The 19,657-nt window shown below is 38.2% G+C and overlaps 1 protein-coding gene across 1 annotated transcript in view; it reads left to right on the forward strand.

Annotated features, from left to right (window-relative positions):
* The window catches only part of LOC135202869 (galanin-like G-protein coupled receptor npr-9), a 188,162-nt gene that overhangs the window by 68,431 nt on the left and 100,074 nt on the right, over positions 1–19,657 (forward strand). The window contains 2 exon segments of the mRNA XM_064232324.1: positions 19,384–19,469; positions 19,471–19,572. Coding sequence (XP_064088394.1) covers positions 19,384–19,469; positions 19,471–19,572 — 188 coding nt within the window.

Consider the following 19,657-nt stretch of genomic DNA (forward strand, 5'->3'; position numbering starts at 1 on the left):
TGGCGCGACAAGATTGTCAGAGTTATAATCCATAACCCCCCATAGAAGAATTTTGGGTCGCAACCCCCCGACAAGAGGTTTCACCGCCATTAACGGATAGAGATGACATTGAACCGTCAATTCCTCGAGCATGTATAAAAAGGGCTGTTCATCATTAATCCTCCCGCCATTTCCGCTCTTTGAATTGTTGGAGACGTTTGTACGTTATTTGGGCCGATGAAGCGTCCGCAAGAGCAATTTTTAGGAGGGGAGATTAACAATTCAAAATACTCTGGAAATTTTTTTAAAATCCGAAAGGTGGATACAAGGCAACAAAATCCGTCATATACTATTCTTGGAAGATTTAGCGGGTGAAAGAATAAAGGGCAGTATTTTTATCGTGAAGAATTAATTCGCACAAATCTACCCAGGAAACGTATGATATCACTATTTCTGGGAAGGAGACGGAAAGATAATAAAACTCAATATTACGTTCATTGGAAAGGTTGGTTATCCGCAGTCAATTCAATTTCCCTTGGGTTTGATTGAAGTCTTCAAATTGTTACGGAGATGAACCGTAAGCACCTTTAAATACGTAAAAATAAAAACTTTAATTTTATTCAGCTCTAGTTTTATCACCATTGAAAGAAGTAAAGGTTATTCCCATCTTAAACGGTGGTTGGTTTGGTGTCTACTCTCTCGGAAATTTTTTAGAAAATTTTTATTTTGTTGGTAATCTAACTCAACGATAAGAAGTTTATTAAACACTTAAGAAAATTGTAGACTAAGAAACTTTCATCTGGTGTCCTTGAAAACAACGTCCATATCCTAAGAAGAAAAATAATACTGAACAAAGTCGTAAAGGGGGGGGACTATTCTAGCCGGTTTTATTTAGGCCTATTGCTGCGAGTTTGGTAGGGAGTCCTTTTTTGAATTGAAAATGAATGGAGTTTTTACGGTTATCCGCCCTGCCATTTTACCTATGAGAGGGTTGAATGAATAAGACAAAAAGCAGGTTTGTGATGGTGATATTAATAACCTAGAGGGTACCTGGCAAGTTGGATACGGCAGCTGTTAGTAGTTAGTGGACACCGTCTCCCCTTAATATCCAAAAAACCACCTATGACCGGCTTATATTCGCTCACGGGACCTCCTCCTTACCTCCCTCCTCCCCCGCCCCCTCCTATAGAAAATGGTAGGGTGCAGTGGACTGGAGGGGAGGAGGTGGTTAAACGCCCCCATTACATTGAAGAAACATTAAAGGGGGGACATGACTTCGCAAAAAGCGGCAAGCCCGCCATTTAAAACAGGTATTATTTCCGATATTTTTTAAGAACCTCCCCAAAAAGTTCATACGTTACGGCTTGTTTTGTTAAGCACGTTACAAGATTCTAACACGGTTTGAAATGGAATGAAAGAACGGAGATTTAACTCATCCGCTCGCAGGTTTATTAATAATTTTTAGGATATAAGCTCCGAGAATTTCAAGGGTAATTAAAAAAACCCACGTTGATAATATTTTCGAATTATCGGCTACTTCATTGAAAATGGCGGGGGTTAAAGATTGGATAGTTCAAGGAATATAGCCATTACAAAAGCAAATCGAAACGTGACGAAATATGGGGAAAAAATCAAATGGGAAGGAGGGGCAGGGGGAAGGAGGTAGGAGGAGGAAGGAGGAGGGGGTGGAAGGTGAGGGCGGGTACATGCGCGGAAAAACAAGATTTGGCGATGTTTGTGGGTGGCTTATTAACTTTTTATTTGAATTAATGATATCGTGGAGCTGTTTAGTCACCGTGATACTGATTTTTGGATAAAGGAAAGAAATTGAGTCCATGGCGTGGATGACTTTGAAGGATTGTTCACATCAAGACCGTGAACGCTTCGCCATGGCTTCATCAACCTCTTCGCACAAGTTAGTGGCAAAACTTGTTAGCTAAATTTAAAAGCTTTGAGGTGTTAGATGAAACGTCGTCGGTCTTACGATGCAACCGGTCGGGAAAAGTGCTGGAGAAGATGCTTTGATGGTATATACTAAGGGTGGGGTGATGTCCAAGGAACAGGTTAGAAAATATATAGTTAGGCCGTTAGTATGTTTGCGTTGAAGTATTGTTTTTGGAAAAAGCGAATGCGCAGAGTTATCGTGGCGTTCGTGTTTGGTACAGGTTTTTTTCTAATGGGTAGTGTATTTGTATATGGAATATTAAATTCATTCCCTTCCCCTGTATTTAGGATTGGTTATTAAAATATTAAAAATACAATTCCGCTCTGTAAATTTGATTTTTCATACCTCTTTCAACTCTGTATAATACAAATAACAAAATTGAAATGTGTTACCTTTGTCCTTTGTTTGTTCGCCACCCTACATTCATGACTCAAACTTCTATGAAAAATAAAATTTTACACGATTGGCGTGAAGGTCAGCCTGGTGGGGCAAATATGGCGATCAAGGTCTCCGTTTTCTTTCAGATGTGTTGTGTGTGTGCGTGATTTCATCATACAGATAACATTGACTCTGATAGTGGTTTATTGGGGGAGATGCATCAATTTGGATGGGAAGTCATTCGTCCAAATATCCTTTTATTCATGATACTCTGAATTCTACGTTCAAGCTGCTTGTGTATATTATATAAAAACAAAAGTGGTAATCGAGGCTGGAGAGAGAGAGAGAAGAGGGAGAGGGGAGGGTAGGGCAACGGAGGGAGGGAGGGAGGGGAGGGAGGGAGGGGAGGGAGGGGAGAGAGAGTTATATTCGCAATATGCATATATACAAATTTAGAGATTTTAATATGAGGAGGATGAGGTAAACGTCCCGGTTACTTTGAAAACCAATTAAAGGGGTACATTGAGTCGCCAAAAACAGTGTAACTGGAGTCTATTTGGGGTCAGGGTGGGTCAAGTTTTATCCCGTAAGAGTTTAACGCGCACATCACAGGGGTAGAAAGTGGAGTCAATTTGGGGTGGGGTTGGGGAAGAATGTTTGGGTTTTTTATTCCTGAGAGTTTATTTTGTGACCGTCACAGGGGGGGGGGGTAGGAAAGGTGGAGTGCAATTTGGGGTCAGTGGGTTGAAAGAATTGGGTTTTATTTCCCAGAAGAGTTTATGTGACGTTCACAGGGGTAGACAAATAGTGGACGGTCAATTTGGGTGAGGGGTTGAAATGTTGGTTTTTTATTACCGGAGAGTTTACGTGACGTTTCCACAGGGGGTAAGGAAGGTGGAGTTCACTTTGGGGGTCGGGGGTTGAAAGAAAATGCCGGTTTTATTTCACCAGAGAGTTACGTGACGTTCACAGTGGTAGAAATCGTGGAGTCCTTTAATTTGGGGTGAGGGTTGAAAATGTTGGTTTTTATTTTATTACCCTGGAGAGTTTCACTTGGACCGTTCACAGGGGGTAGGACAAAGTGGAAGTCGAATTTGTTTGGGGTCAGGGGGTTGAAAGAATGGTTTTATTCCCAGAAGAGTTTATCGTGGACGTTCCACAGGGTGGGTAGGAAAGGTGGAGTCATTTTGGGGTCAGGGGTTGAAAGAATGGTTTTTATTCCCAGCAAGAGTTACGTGAACTCACAGGGTAAAGATAGTGCGGAGTCCAATTTGGTTTGGGTGAGGGCTTGGAAATGTTGGTTTTTTATTCCCTTAATATGTTATGTGACCGTTCACAGGGGGTAGGGCAAATTGGAAAAAAGTCGGGATGATTTTGGGGTTAGGGGAGGCCCACGCCCCCCTAATATGAAGCTCATGTACGTACATGAGCTTGTAAGAACAAATGGGTCCAATTTTGGGGTCAAGTTGGGGTGGCCACGGGGCACCCCCCCCCAGAATTGAGTGGAAGGTGGGTTGAAAGGAATAGGTTTTATTCCCATTATAGTTATGTGACGTCCAGGGGTAGAAAAGTTTGGACTCAAATTTGGCGGGGGTTAGGTGGAGGCCAACGCCCCCGCCCCCCTAATATGAGCTCATGTACGGTACATGAGCTTGTAAGACAAGACAAATGGAGTCATTATTGAGCTCATTGTACGTACAGGAACGTTTTCATAACATATGTAGTCGAATTATGAGCTCATGTACGTATACATGCGGACTTATAATACAAATGGAGGTTCATTTGGGGTCAAGGGGTGGCCAACGCCCCCCCAAGAATAGTGGATGGGTTGGAAAGATGGTTTTTAATTTTCCCTTATAGTTATGTTGAACGTCACCAGGGGTAGAAAAGTGGAAGTTCCGATTTGGGGTTAGCGGGGAGGCCACCCCACCCCCTAATAAATGGAGCTCATGGGTACGTAAAAATAAAAAAAAAACAATTGAGCTTTGTAAGACAATTGGAGTCCGAATTATGAGCTCATTGTACTACAAAATGAACTTATTTTCATACATATGGAGTCAATGTTATGAGCTCATGTACCGTACATGAAGATTATAATACAAATGGAGTCAATTTGGGGGTCAGGGGTGGACCAACGCCCCGGCCACCCATAATAGTTGGAAGTCTATATGGGGTCAGGTGGCCAACACCCCCCAGCCCCCCACAAGTGGGAGTCTATATGGATGGGGGTCAAGGGTGGCCATGCCCCTTTTGGGGGTTTTTTGGGGGTTGCCCCAGCCCCTTTTTTAGGCCTCACGTGAGAACGTACATGGATACCAATCATGGAGGGGGGAGGGGGGTAGCCACCCGCCCCTTGGGGGGGTGGGGGGCGGAGGGGGGCGTGGCTAGAAAAGTGGAGTCCTATATGGTGGGGTCTTTTCCTCTACTCTTGAGGGTTCGGGGGAAATCGGTACACCTTTAATTGTGGGTACAATGATACTTACCGTCCTGATATTTACCGAGCATGTTTCTCGCCATTTTAAACTCAAATGCAAATGAATTTTCTCAGAGCTGGGCTAGATTTGGTACTTTCAAATCGATTTTTAGGCAAATTTTAAACGCTGGCATTTTAAGCCCCATAAAATCGATTTTCAACTGCAATGCTTTTACCCGAATTTGGTGGAATGGCAAGGCAGTACTGCCCTGCGTTCTACCAAATCAGAAGATTACATTAGCAGTTGTTTAACTTAAAGTTACAGTAATGATAAGGGCTTTACGAGTGCATAATGAAATATCAAAGAATTTTGTACATAGAGAACTTTTCTTACAATGGCGGGCTAATCTGTCCTGTATGCGTGTGATCGACCTTTTGACAGAAATCACATGAACGTACACAGAACGTAGTCATTGAGCAAAAGTGACCGCTAGGTGACCTTCGATGCAATGAGTCAATGTGTCTTTTTGTTTTTTTTCGGTTTACCGGCAGCTTTGGGACGTTTGGATTAATGGACCTTGTCCCCTTAAATTCAGCCGTTTTTATTGTGTTTGTTCTTGTTTGGTTAGTTCTTTGTTTTTTATTGCTGCTGTTATGGTGGCTTGTAGTTCTTCGAAAATCTTTCCTATGGTGACCATAACATTGGCAGAATAAACCGTACAACCTATTCATAAAATACTAGTGTAAGAAAAGATCTGACTGCTTCGTTGTTACTGAAATGGTAATCAATTTGTTTTTTTAATTTAAAAGGAATTCGAGGTCATTATGAATATAGTCTACGCTAGAATATTCTCCTAACAACACACACACACTCTCTCTCTCTCTCTCTCTCTCTCTCTCTCACACACAGAATTTACTGAATCATATGTATCCTTTTTTCCAACAGGGTAGTCTACAAGAATATCTTCAAAAGCAAATGAATCATGGGCTACTCACAGACTCGTTTAGATCATCTCATACTTAACTTTTTCAGTTATCATGTTTATTTCTTAATTCGTTAAGTATCTTATGATGCCTTCCTACCATAACCTACATTTTCATAGAAATGCTACAAGAGCCTTATATTTACTCATCTCAATAATATGATTTGTTATTCCTTTTGTAAATATTTTCACTATAATTCATTGTGAGCACATTCAAAAACGGAGAGGAACACTGCTGTAATTTTAATTTGTGGCCATATTGTTTGTATCTGGTTAGCCCACAAACCAGGCATAAAAGATGAAAACGATGGTATAAGCTTGTTTATAAAATCAAGGATGATAAAAAATAGATATATACTGATAAAATACATAGAATACATAAAATACTTTAAAATACATAGATTATTTGTAAAAAGTACAAGATAAGATTTTGTTAAATTCTAGTCAATTTAAGTCTACTTGGATAAAATTCTGAATGTAATTCTGTTAAAATTGCAAGATATTGTATACTTTCTCTAATAAAAGATAAAAGAAAAATTTTGTGAGCAGTTACTGTAAGTCTGCGAGTGCGCTATGATTGGTCAATGCGTGCCGTCGGCTACATGCCCACAAATTTTACTTTTATTCTTTGTGGTATATATGACTTTACATTTACTATGGCCATCGACGCAAGTACACATGCATGCTCATGCGTATACGCGTACATTTCACCTTATGCACATACATTATGTTATCGTGGGGTCGGAGCTAATTTATTTGCAAGAAGAAATTGACGCGTAGTCCCATGCCCTGGCATTGCCTCAGTATGTAATAGTTTCATGTGTAGGCCCCATGCCCTGTCATTGCATCAAAATATAAGAATATCATATTTAGGCTTATGCTTTTTTTTTCTTCTTTTTTTTTTTTTAGCTGATAGGTAAGATGGGTGAGAGAAGAGTGAGGGCATTTAGCTAGCTAACCATGGTAGGTAATAGTTTAGAAAGTTGAGTATTAGTAAGAGTAATGTAAAGTGTGGTTTATCCACAATTTTATTTGGGTAAGGGTACAATTTTCTAACTAATATTAACATAATACAATAATGATTTTACATTAAATTAACATTATGAATTATACTGACTACATATTTTGAAATTCATTTCTTAAAATTATAATAATATTTAAAAAAGTTCCAATTTTCTAAATTTTTGCCCTACATTGCCACCAAACAAAGATTTTACATACCGGCCTAATCTCATAACGATATGACATGCAGGATGATGATGAATACCCTTATATCGGAACTGGCTCCATAAGTCTATGCTTCATTTCAAATAATGTAGTCTATGTAGAATCGCTTATGTAGGCCAACATTAATTTTTTTTAAATGAAAGCAAGATGCTAGTGTATTTTGGCAGCACATGGACAAAAAAAATGTACAGATCTTCGTAATGATATTATATAACTTGATATATCTTTTGTGGAAGATATATATCATTTGTATACTGCACAATTCCGTAACTCAATTCTGTGGTGTCATCTTTTATACACGGAGCTCAACATGACCGAACGGAGTCAAACCGCACTGGCAATCATTTGGACTGTCAACTAGAGTGACGTCATACCCCTTCGAGAGCTAGCCAATCACCGGCGTGCAGTAGGCGGGGCTTAGCTGCAAAGGGCTATGGATTTTGCTATATTCAAGGCTACCGCAAAGAGATCTATCTTTCGCTGGTCTTGGTATAATGCTGTATGAGCCGCGGCCCATGAAGTTTATACCACGGCCTGACCTAGATCGTTGCCAGACACATGATTTTGGCTAGGTTTAACCTTAAATAGAATAAAAACTACTGAGGCTATAGAGCTGCAATTTGACATGTTTGATGATTGATGAGTGGATGATCAGCATACCAAGTTGCATCCCTCTAGACTCAGTAGTTTTTAAGACTTGAGGGTGGACAGAAAAAGTTCGGACAGGAGAAGGGTAATAATATATTCACACTTGGGTAAATGGTTTGAGGTCAATAGCTATCACCGGATGAGATCCGCATCCTCCCTCCCCACACCCCATTCCCATTGTGGAGGCCTTGCTAAAATACATTAATTCCTTGGATTGCTCTCCATGTAAATTTGAAAAGTTAATACAACTGAAGCAAGATCTGCAACTGACTAAAAAAAGTCAGCTTTTTTTTTTTATCGCTCCGTTGATTTTGTCATACTCTTCTTCATTAAGCGATGAATATGGGGTAGACTGGTTATGCTTCATATCAAATAAGAGGGTGAAGACTTGCATTACCACATTTACTATAGCATATTCGCATCAACCGTGCATCTGATATCTAGGCCAGTCCCTTACGACGCTCCTGATTGGCTGTTGATAAGCACAGGGCTGGGAACTCTCAGTCTCTCTCGAGAGAGTTCACATAGGCAGGATGTATGTTCCACCTCTCCTGGGGGATACGTCTTTCAAAACTATCCCTCAAGAGAGGTGGAACACGCATCCTGCCTATATGAACTATCTCGAGAGACTGAGAGTTTCCAGTCCTGTCACTGGCTTATCAACAGCCAATCAGGAGCGTCGTAAGGGACTGGCCTAGACATCAGATGTACGGTTGATGTGAATCTACTATAGGAATATAACTTCTGAAGATGAAGTACCGAAAGCGCGAGAGATTAAATCCAGATTTCCTTGAATGAATTCTCTACTGCTGAGCTGGATATAAGATTAAGGTAAAGTAAAGGAGGCAAGTCGGTGGGATATTATATTTACAAGTGAATAATGCGCTGAGGTTTCTTCAGCGCAATCGCGTTTTCTGTACGACAATATACGAGGTTGACCAAGAACTTCAGTTCAATAGTGATTGAGCTCTCGATCGAAAGATGACAGCGGTGATGATTTATGAAGCTGAGCGAGAGATGGCTCCCTCTTGCCCCAGATATTTCCTTCCCTTTCCGCTCTTGTTTACTTTTTGAATATTTATTGATTATTATGGCTCAAGTATTTATGCATCTGTCTAAAATAGAATTTACCGGTAAACAATTTTCTGTAACATCATGATTATAAGGAAAAAATATGTGGGTTAATGGTGATAGAGGGAATTTATTGGGTGGTTTTTTCCATTGTTATATTTTCCATGGATGAAGTTTGCTTGGTGAAAATTTTCCTGGGTTGGTGTTTACTGCGTGAATTTTTTTTTCTTTCTTGTTTTCTTTCACGTAAGGTAAAAACGAAACAAAATATGCTCTTTCTCAAGGTAACTTAAGCACCTCAGTGGCGTGGTCGGTATGGTGTTGGCGTCCCACCTCGGTGCCCGCGAGTTCGATTCTCGGGCATTCCATTGAGGTGTGAGATATGTATATTTCTGGTGATAGAAGTTCACTCTCGACATGATTCGCAAGTCACGTAAAGCCGTTGGTCCCGTTGCTGAATGACCACTGGTTCCATGCAACGTAAAAACACCATACAAACAAACAAACGCAAGGTAATCTACTGCTTGCAGATCTACCATTATGACTTATTATGCGAAATTTTGGTTTATATCTTATAGTTCAATTAAAAGAAATATGCAATCTGTCTTAATCTATTGGAAGAGACATCTTCATTGTGGGTTTTCTGTCGCTTATTTTCTGTGAGCTTCTCTTATCTGTAGATGAATTTATAAATGACTAGTTTCTTCTTCTTCTTCTTCTTTCTGACCTAACAAGGAAATATAAACTTGACGCAGTGTATTTCCCCGTGTCCAGTTGAGCGAAATTTCAAAAGCTGCCGGTTGCAAATTTCCACCCAAATTCAGAGAAGGATTTTATCCTGATCTTTTCTCTCTTGTTGACATCGCTAACGCACTGTGACGCTCTTCTTTTCGCGCACCGGATAGGAAGACGGACTTCTTTCATACTGATATCCTGCAATCGGATATTGTTCCATTTAGTGTTCGTTGCGATCGTATTCCTCTTTTCCCATTTGACTCTTAACTCTCTCTCTGCCCTTCATCGCCTACATTTCCTCGTATTTCTTGTTATTCTACCATTGAGCGTTTATGAATGAAAATGCATACCATTTATTTTTCTTCAGGACATGAGAAAATTCACGCTACAGTTGCCAGAAACTCCGGCTTGGGCGAACAGCAGCAAATTGGGCTCCTTAACGTTATCTGGAATCCTGGAACGATCGTCTTGTGGACTAAGTTAGTCACTGAATTACGTTTATTTTATTTATTTTTATTTTCCTGTCAGTCTTCCCACACTAATTTTGTATTCTTTTCCCTGGCGTGTCTCTTGGCGCCTTGATTATTATTCAATAATAGTCATTTTTTTTCACCAGTTTCCCCCGTAGGGGTAGTGCCAACAGTGCACATCACTGCGGTGCTTTGTCAGGCATACTTAAGAATCTTTGTAGCGTGCCTTCGGCCCCTATCTGCAACCCCTTTCGTTCCCTTTACTGTACCTCCTTTCATATTTTCATTATTCCATTTCACTTTCTACCCCCTTCTAACAATTGATTCATAGCGTAACTGTGAGGTATTTCTCCCGTTACACCTTTCAAACCTTTTCCTGTCAATTTCTGTTTCAACACTGAATGACCTCATAAGCTCCAGTGCTTAAATTCTATGTTCAATTCGCTTTCTGGTTCCAGCCTCTCGACGGAGACAAGGCGAATGGTGAGAAATATCTGCTTGTAGGAAACTAAGGAACTTTTTGCGCAGAATTCATTTGCTTTCAAGGTCTGTTGTCTCATCGTCAAAGGCTTTTGATAATGGACTGTCCTGGTAGATCTTCACCACAGAAACATTATTCATATAAGCTGTGCCTCAGTGGCGTGGTTGGTTTGGTGTTTGCTTTTCACCTCGGTGGTCGCGGGTTCGATTCTCGGCCATTCCATTGAGGAGTGAGAGATTTGTATTTCTGGTGATAGAAGTTCACTCTCGACGTGGTTCGGAAGTCACGTAAAGCCGTTGTTGGTCCTGTTGCTTAATAACCACTGGTTCCATGCAACGTAAAAACACCATACAAACAAACAAACATATAAGCTGCTCTAACAAGTCCCTCCTTCAGTAATCTAAGAGCGAAGCCATTTCAACATCCACCCTATATTGCTGTGTCAAGGATGAACCTCCGTGTAGAAAACTCAAACCATCAGTGACGTCATGTACCCACCTGACCCTGCTGAACACTCCGCGAAATTCACTTCTATCTGCCATGCCCCCTTTGACTTCCTTGATATTTATTACTTCTTTTCCGGCACTTTCTGGGTCTTCCTGTGCACGCCGTTCTTTGCATGATAAAGAACTGAATATTTGACTCTTGCTGTGCATTACCTTTCTAGGAATACTTCTATTTGACTTTGTGAATTGTCATTAAAACAACTTAAATTGTAGACTCCTCATCCTAGACTAGGAAATATGTTTTGTTGTTCAGATTAGAATTGATATTAAACGCCTGCCATATTGAAAAAAAAACAATTATCTATTTATATTTATGCTGCGTTTATCAAGATTTGTTCACGATTCACATTTTTGTTCTGTAGTAATTGTAATCTTACTTTTACTATCTGTTCTCTTATTCGCATATGACCTCTAGTAGTCCATAACAGTGCACTCACCGAAAATGAGTTTTCTGTGACAGAAAACTATTGAGATTGCTCTTTGTCAGTCCGTCCACCCTCAGACCTTAAAAACTACTGAGTCTAGAGGGCTGCACATTGGTATGCTGATCATCCACCCTCCAGTCATCAAACATACCAAATGACAGCCCTCTAGCCTCAGTAATTTTGATTTTATTTAATGTTAAATTTAGGTCCGCGTTGGACGAGTGGTTAACGTGCTCACCTACCGATTATGTAGTCTGGAGTTCGATTCCCTGCTTTGCCAACGTGGAATCAAGGAATTTATTTCTGTTAATAGAAATTCATTTCTCGATATAATGTGGTTCGGATCCCACAATTAGCTGTAGGTCCCGTTGCTAGGCAACCAATTGGTTCCTAGCCAGGTAAAAATATCTAATCCTTCGGGCCAGCCCTAGGAGAGCTGCTTATCAGCTCAGTGGTCTGGTTAAACCAAGGCCTATACAAAGAGGTCAGTCGGACAGAGGATTATCCCTGAGTCACCCTTCTGGGCTCGTCACGCTCGCCACAGCTCGCCCCAGCCCGGTCAGTTACCTTCTTACAGCCAAGGCCTATGCTTACAACGAGAGCAGTCACTTAACCGACAATGCCAAATAACTGTTCTGTTTATGGATGCCTGAATACCAAGAGAAAGTCAAAAGGCAATGGCATTAGGTATTTTACGTTTCCTAGAGACAAAATTTACCGTGATAAGTGGATAAACGTGTGTTGCCTATCTGATGAAATCAATCCAAAGCATGCTATTGTTTCTGACATGGGATCAGCCAATCTTCGCATTTGGAAAGAATTTGGCATTGATCCTCTTGTCAATAGGATTTCATTCAAGAACCCAAATGCTGACAGGGAGATATACGTTTTTGCCGACGTTCCCCATTTGATAAAATTAGTCAGAAATAACTTAATTGATTTAGGCTTTTATTTAGGCAGTGATTTCATTTCTGACAAGTATCCGTGAAATGTTGGCAAAATCTAGTACAGAATATGTGCTGGCCTATAAAATTAATGAACTCCATCTATCTGTTAATGAACAGCACAGGCAGCGTGTCAAGTATGCTGTGCAATTATTATCGTCATCTTGTGCAAGTGCATTAAAGTATTTGGGAAGTAGAGGTCTGTTGGAATCCAATAACTGGCAAGCTACCTCTGATTTTATCTCATTGATAAACGACTGGTTTGATATAATGAATTCAAACACCATGTATTGCGATATACCAGCGAGAAATGGCTTTGGGATTGATAAAAAATTTCAAATAAATAATTTGGAAAAGGTCATAAAGGTAATGACTTCTTTAAAAGTAAAATCACAGAAAACAAGATGTCTGTACAAATTTCAAAAAGGCATAATTCTTTCTAGTAAGTCGGTTATTGGTCTCTCTAATAATGGTTAAAGATGTCTTTAATGTAGATTACATCATGACGCATAAGTTGAATCAAGACTGCCTAGAGCATCTGTTCGGTTGCATAGGGCAAATGAAGGGCACATACGATCACCCTAATGCTGTTGAATTCAAGTTTAAGCCTAGGTCATTCATTCTGGGAAAAATATGTAAAAATAATTAGTGAAAAAACAAACATCATTGCAAAGTGCAACGATTATGACATGTTGACAAATGAGTGCATGCAATTCAAAATACAGTGAAGATAGAGAATTGGCATTAGAAATATACTTGACCAGCTCATTGTTTAAAGATTTAGATTTTTATTGCCCCACAGAAGATGTAAACAATCAGATTCTGGATAAGAAAACGAAAAAACGGCTGCCACTGTAATTGAAGATGAAGCTCTTAAATATGTAGGTGGTTATATTGTCAACAAGTTTTCTACAAAATATCCACAATTAGGAAAAAAGATGAAAGAGTGTACAAATGCAAATGAATCGTGGATTGAAATGGTAAACAGAGGTGAGCTGTATATGCCATCAGAAGAATTTTCTTCTCAATTAAGTGTCCTACGAGAAGTCTTCAAACACAATTCACGGTTCATCACTTTTAGAAGGGAAAGCATGCAGAAAAACTCTTGTTGCTGAATTGCAACGATCAGGAGTAAAGGTCCCTGAAGAGATTATTGAATTCTTCGCAAAGATCTCTATATATTTTAAACTAAGGCACCTAAATAATACTATTAAAACGAAGAAGAGAAAGATGAAAATTGAAAATGATCGGAGAGACACAAGAAAAAAAAAAAAGTTAAATATTTAGATCTGTGTATAAATACTTTCAACATTTTAAGGCCTTCAATCGAGGAATTGTTGTAAAATAAATGAAGGTTATTTCTGTTTGTATTCAAGTGTTTAGAAATTCTTTTCATTAATAAAAGTTACAACTACAACCGTGTTTCCTTCAATACCTGCTTCTCAATTCACACTGCTGTACTAAGGCTACAGTAATATTACTTTATCAATAAAATTGTTTGGACATTCTCGGAATTTTTTGATAACGAAAGTATCAGATTAAGTAGTCAAAAGCAAGAATTACTCAAATAACAATAATGTTTTAATCTACAATGCCGCGGCCCACCAGTGAATCACCGGCTGTGGCCGGCGTGACGTCACAGCGAGAGAGAGGAGCGAAGATGACAGTTCTGTCCGTCTGACCTCTTTGTATAGGCCTTGGGTTAAACTAAGATATACTTAACTTAATGTTAGCGTGTGGCACAGCTGTGCGTATGTGCCAAGAATACGGGCCACCACCGGGCCGTGGCTTAGAGTTTCATACAGCATTATACGCTGTAAAGAAAACTCGATTGTGCCGAAGAAACTTCGGTGCATTTATTACTTGCTTCATTATTACATACAGTAACTAATTTTGTCCATTTAGCCATCTCCGATCTCGGATAATCACATGGGTCGTTAAGGCACTATTTGGCCAGCATTATACGCTGTACAGAAAACTCGACTGTGCCGAAGAAACTTCGGTGCATTTATTACTTGCTTGATTATTACATACAGTATCTAATGTTGTCCATTTAACCATCTCCGATCTCGGATAATCACATGAGTCGTTAAGGCGCTATTTGGCCTTCCTAGCGTAGGAGCAGAAGGCCCAAATAAATACGCACTTGGTTCCTGCTAAAAGTCAACTTTAAGTTTTAACACAACCTGCACGCTCACTACTGCCATGAACTTGATTTATTTCCATCCGAAAATTGCACCCATCTATGACGGGAGGCTTTTATGGGACCTCTTGGTACGCTGTAATTCTCGTTTATCAATTTTCTGAATATTATGGACAAATATTCTGGAAAATGTACCTCGTTATAATGGTTATTTATTCCCGTGGCAGTATGACAGGGGAAATAAAAGGCAAAAGATAAGCTTTCCTTTTGGCTCTTTCCGTTCGATCAGTGAAATTAAGCGACACGTGTCCGGTCAGTACTAGGATGCATATCAGTCAGAAAAGACCAGATTCCATCAGTAATCTCCTTAATATCATCATCTCAAAAGACTGCTGCCCCCTCAAATGGGGAAAGTCTTTGGTTAATTATACAAAGTGGTCCAAAAGTAGGCGGACAGCAAATAATAACATTTATTTGAGATTACATATACAATTATTATTACAAATGTAATTATTACACTGACAATTAGATTTTATTGTGTGCAATAATACAAAAGCACTGGAATTTTATCAACGCAGGTACGCAAACTGCTGTCCATCACAATTTACACAGCTATTCCACCTACTGTCCACCTACTTTTGGACCACCCTGTAAGTGTGTATGTATATATGTATGTCACTTATACACGTGCATCGTTTTACACTGTAAAATGCTGAGCCATCCATAAATATCGGTTAATATCAAATTCACCATACCTTGGTTATAACTCACACCTAAGGGAAATCATCAACAGGAAAACAGAAAATTGTGGGAGGTGCAGCATTCTTCGAAGAGAAGGGACATCGGTATTACTGAGAGAAGAGTTACTGTATATATACTTGATATATATATATATATATATATATATATATATATATATATATATATATATATATATATATATAGACTTCAGGAGGGTCCATGATACACATGTTAAAAAAGGCCAAGTTTATTAACCAAAAAAACGTTTCGCACTACTCAGTGCATCATCAGTCTGTGAAAAGTAAAAGACACAATAAAATACATTATTAACATAAAAGGAATTCACAAAGTAATTAAAATTTACAGTAAAAACAATAAAAAGTAAAAGCATAAAAAGTACATAAAACAGAAAATAAAAAGAGACTACCAAAACACCAACCGTCCATAAGCAGGAGAGAAGAGGGAATGACATACAATGGCGTCCAAGGCCAGACGACAACTATGCCAGATACAAAGTTGCTGAAGAAGTATTACCATTGAAAGAGGGAACCAGTCTTTTTATATATAATGTTTCTAAAGTTGTTAAGTGGTTTGGGTCCCTTACATAACCAATTATTGAAAAGTGTTGTTTCAGGACTTCGGTTTTACATAAGGCGGCATGATTTCTAATATTAGAAAATTCTGGCTGCTTAATTCTTTGGCCAGTACGAAAGCTAAAACCCAAATGGCTGCAATATCTGACCTGCAGTAACCTCCGTGTCGATCCAACGTAAGAGCCCGGACATCCAGGGCATGTGAATTTATAAACCACATTGGATCGCATGAAGGACTGCAGGCGATCTTTGAAATTAAAAAATGATCCTATTGTACATGGGTTGTTGGAGATAAGTTTTACGTTAAGACAGGGGATTTCTTGTTCAATTATTCGTTTGAGATTTAAGGAGAATTTAGAGTCAGATATATACGGGATTGAGGCATAGAATAATTTTTGGGAACATCAAAGTTGACTGTTGGAGGTTGTAAAAATTGTGTTAATAACTTATTGGTGATTTTATGAACTATATCTTGTGGGTAGGAGTTTATCTTGAAAAAGTTGAATAAAAAGACTATTTCTTTGTGGAATATTTGCCAAGTTGAAGAATATTTTAGAGCTCTATGGACCAAGGTGTAGATGGTATTAAGTTTGAAAGAATATTGACAAGAGCTATAGTAGTTATTGGCTAAGCCCGTATATGTCCGCTTTCTATGAACAGAAGTAGTGAATTCAGAATTAAGTCTTGTTACATTAATATCTAAAAAAGGAAGACTACCTTCGCTCTCTACCTCCATGGTAAATTGAATGTTTGGATGGAGTTGATTAATATATTCTAAGAATAAAGAGCATTGCCAAGAGTGCTGGAACAAAACAAAAGTGTCATCAACATATCTGCGATAAAAAGACGGTTTAAAATTAAGATTACATTGATTTAAAAATTTCGTTTCAAGGTCAGACATAAAAAAGTTAGCAAAAATGGGGCCCAGAGGTGACCCCATAGCAACTCCATCGACCTGCGAATAGAGTTGCTTATTAAAAATGAACATTGAATCTTGCACTGCAAGTTCAAGTAGTTGTTTAAAGATTGATCTGTTAAAACCATGAAAAACTGTGTCTTTGCTAATAAAAACCTTATCTAGAATAATATTGATGGTTTCATTAAGTGGGACATTAATGAAGAGAGACTCTACATCAAAACTTACCATGTAATAGTCTCCATCTTGGTTGGTAATTTGCTGTTGGAATTCGTACCCATTTTTTAAAGAAAATTCATTGCTACTATATTCAGAAAGTAAACCGGCTAAAAATTTGGAGATAGAGAACGAAGGACTATTATAGGCAGCCATAATGGGTCTCAGAGGTATATTAGGCTTGTGAATTTTGGGGTTGGCCATACAAAATACTGAAAGAAGAGCCAGTGACAAATAGTTGTTGATATGTAGTCTCGTTGATAATATTTTCACTTTTGATTTTCCTTAGCAATCTATTGATTTTATCTTCCCTCTTGTATATGTCGAGAAAAGTGGGTTCACCATGAGCTTTAAATTTGGTGGTATCAGACAAAATATTTTCCATTTTTTCCACATAATCGTTCTTATTCAGAATCACAACACCTTTGCCTTTATCAGGCTTACAAATTACAATGTCCTCACGTTTTTTCAAGTTTAGGAGTATACTCAGATCAGTTTTTCTAAAAAAAAGGAGTCCAGTTAGTTTAAAGTTTTTAAATTACCATAAGTTTTGTGAACTAAATTTGAGATTTTCTGTTGGAGATTACCAATATTTTTATTAACTTCAAGTTTCATAAGTCTTTGGAACATGACCTCAAATGGTAAAAAGAATCTGGCATAGTTAGAAATCATGCCGCCTTATGTAAAACCGAAGTCCTGAAACAACACTTTTCAATAATTGGTTATGTAAGGGACCCAAACCACTTAACAACTTTAGAAACATTATATATAAAAAGACTGGTTCCCTCTCTCAATGGTAATACTTCTTCAGCAACTTTGTATCTGGCATAGTTGTCGTCTGGCCTTGGACGCCATTGTATGTCATTCCCTCTTCTCTCCTGCTTATGGACGGTTGGTGTTTTGGTAGTCTCTTTTTGTTTTCTGTTTTATGTACTTTTTATGCTTTTACTTTTTATTGTTTTTACTGTAAATTTTAATTACTTTGTGAATTCCTTTTATGTTAATAATGTATTTTATTGTGTCTTTTACTTTTCACAGACTGATGATGCACTGAGTAGTGCGAAACGTTTTTTTGGTTAATAAACTTGGCCTTTTTTAACATGTGTATCATGGACCCTCCTGAAGTCTATATATCTTGCTGACTGCAATATTATATATTTATATATATATATATATATATATATATATATATATATATATATATACATACATACATACATACATAACATAATCCCCATCTCACTTATGCGAGCTTTCTTTGTAAACTTGCATTCATATTTATATCAGTCTGCTTAGTAAAGGACGGAAGAGTCGAAAGACATGCAGTGGTACGCCACTGTTTCACTTTCCTTCGTAGCTTTTGCCTTTATTTATATAATTCGTCACGTTCCAAATTTTCGTGATTCACACACACACACACATGTATATGTATGTATGTATATGTATGTGATTAACAGCAGCAAACATACCAAGAACTTCATAACAATAGATGAAATACTTCTCAGAATAAATCCTAGATTTGAGTTTGGTTCCCATTTTCTGTTTTCCCAACTAGCTTATGCAGTAATCTTGATATATGCGCCTTGCATAAAGTTTAAATTCCCTTCATGTATTGGATTATAAAGTCTTAATGTAAAGTTTCCCCCCCACACTATCCCAAGGAACTGGCTCCACCCAACACCTGTCATCGTTCCAGTCGACTCGGCCTTTGACATTTACCTGAGCTGAAATGAAGGACATTATTATTATTTTTATGTAAAAATATAGAACAAAGACTTTCGAGCACCTGAACGGTGTTCCTCATCATTGTAGTGGTACACTGATGAGGAACGCCGTTCAGGCGTTCGAAAGTCTTTGTTTTATATCTTTTCATAGAAATATATTTTTAATATATAATTGTGGATATTTTTTTAACAATTTGTTTTCTCGAAACTGTGAATTTCTTAACATTATTATTATTATTATTATTATTATTATTATTATTATTATTATTATTATTATTATTATTATTATTATTATTATTATTATTTACAGGTTTTATTGAAAACAATGGCTATTTCAGCGGGTTTTATTTATAGAAATTTCTCTATTCTTCTTATTACTTATTTTTTTATGTGCTCAAATTGGCTATTAAATCGCCTAATTGGGGATTTCATGTAAAAAAACGTGATATTTGTCAAATTGAATATATTATATTCAATTTGACAAATACCACGTTCTTTACATGAATCCCCATTTGGCGCTTTAATAGCCAATTTGAGTACAGCAGGAAAGTCAGTCATAAGAAGAATAGGGAGACTTCTATTACAAAATACACGATGTTGAAGTAGCCAATATTTTCAATAAAACCTGTACTAGTAAAGTTCTTCTTCCAGCATATTATTATTATTATTATTATTATTATTATTATTATTATTATTATTATTATTATTATTATTATTATTATTATTATTATTATGATTTCTTTATGATTGAATGTCACCCACCGTTACGTATCTATGCTAACTTTTATACAAAATTTAGATTATACGTTATCTAAACCGTAATCCCCCTCTTTTCTCTGTTATAGCCACGGCATTGCTAGCCAGCGTATTAACGCTCACGGTGATCAGCGTGGGTCGGGTGGTAGCCGTCATGTTCCCTCTGCATGCCCGCAACTTCGCCTGACCGCGCCCATCGGGTCATAGCAGCCGTGTGGATAACGTCCGCCGTGCTTGCGTGCCCTTCCCTCTTCTACCGGGAACTCTACAGCATCGAGGTAAGACTCTGACCGTGAGTGAATTAATCCAAGGAGAGAATCATTTGTTTCAGGCAAAGGCTACAAGGACGGACAACGGTCGTCC

The sequence above is a fragment of the Macrobrachium nipponense genome, chromosome 33 (assembly GCF_015104395.2).
Source record: "Macrobrachium nipponense isolate FS-2020 chromosome 33, ASM1510439v2, whole genome shotgun sequence".
Classification (NCBI taxonomy): domain Eukaryota; kingdom Metazoa; phylum Arthropoda; class Malacostraca; order Decapoda; family Palaemonidae; genus Macrobrachium; species Macrobrachium nipponense.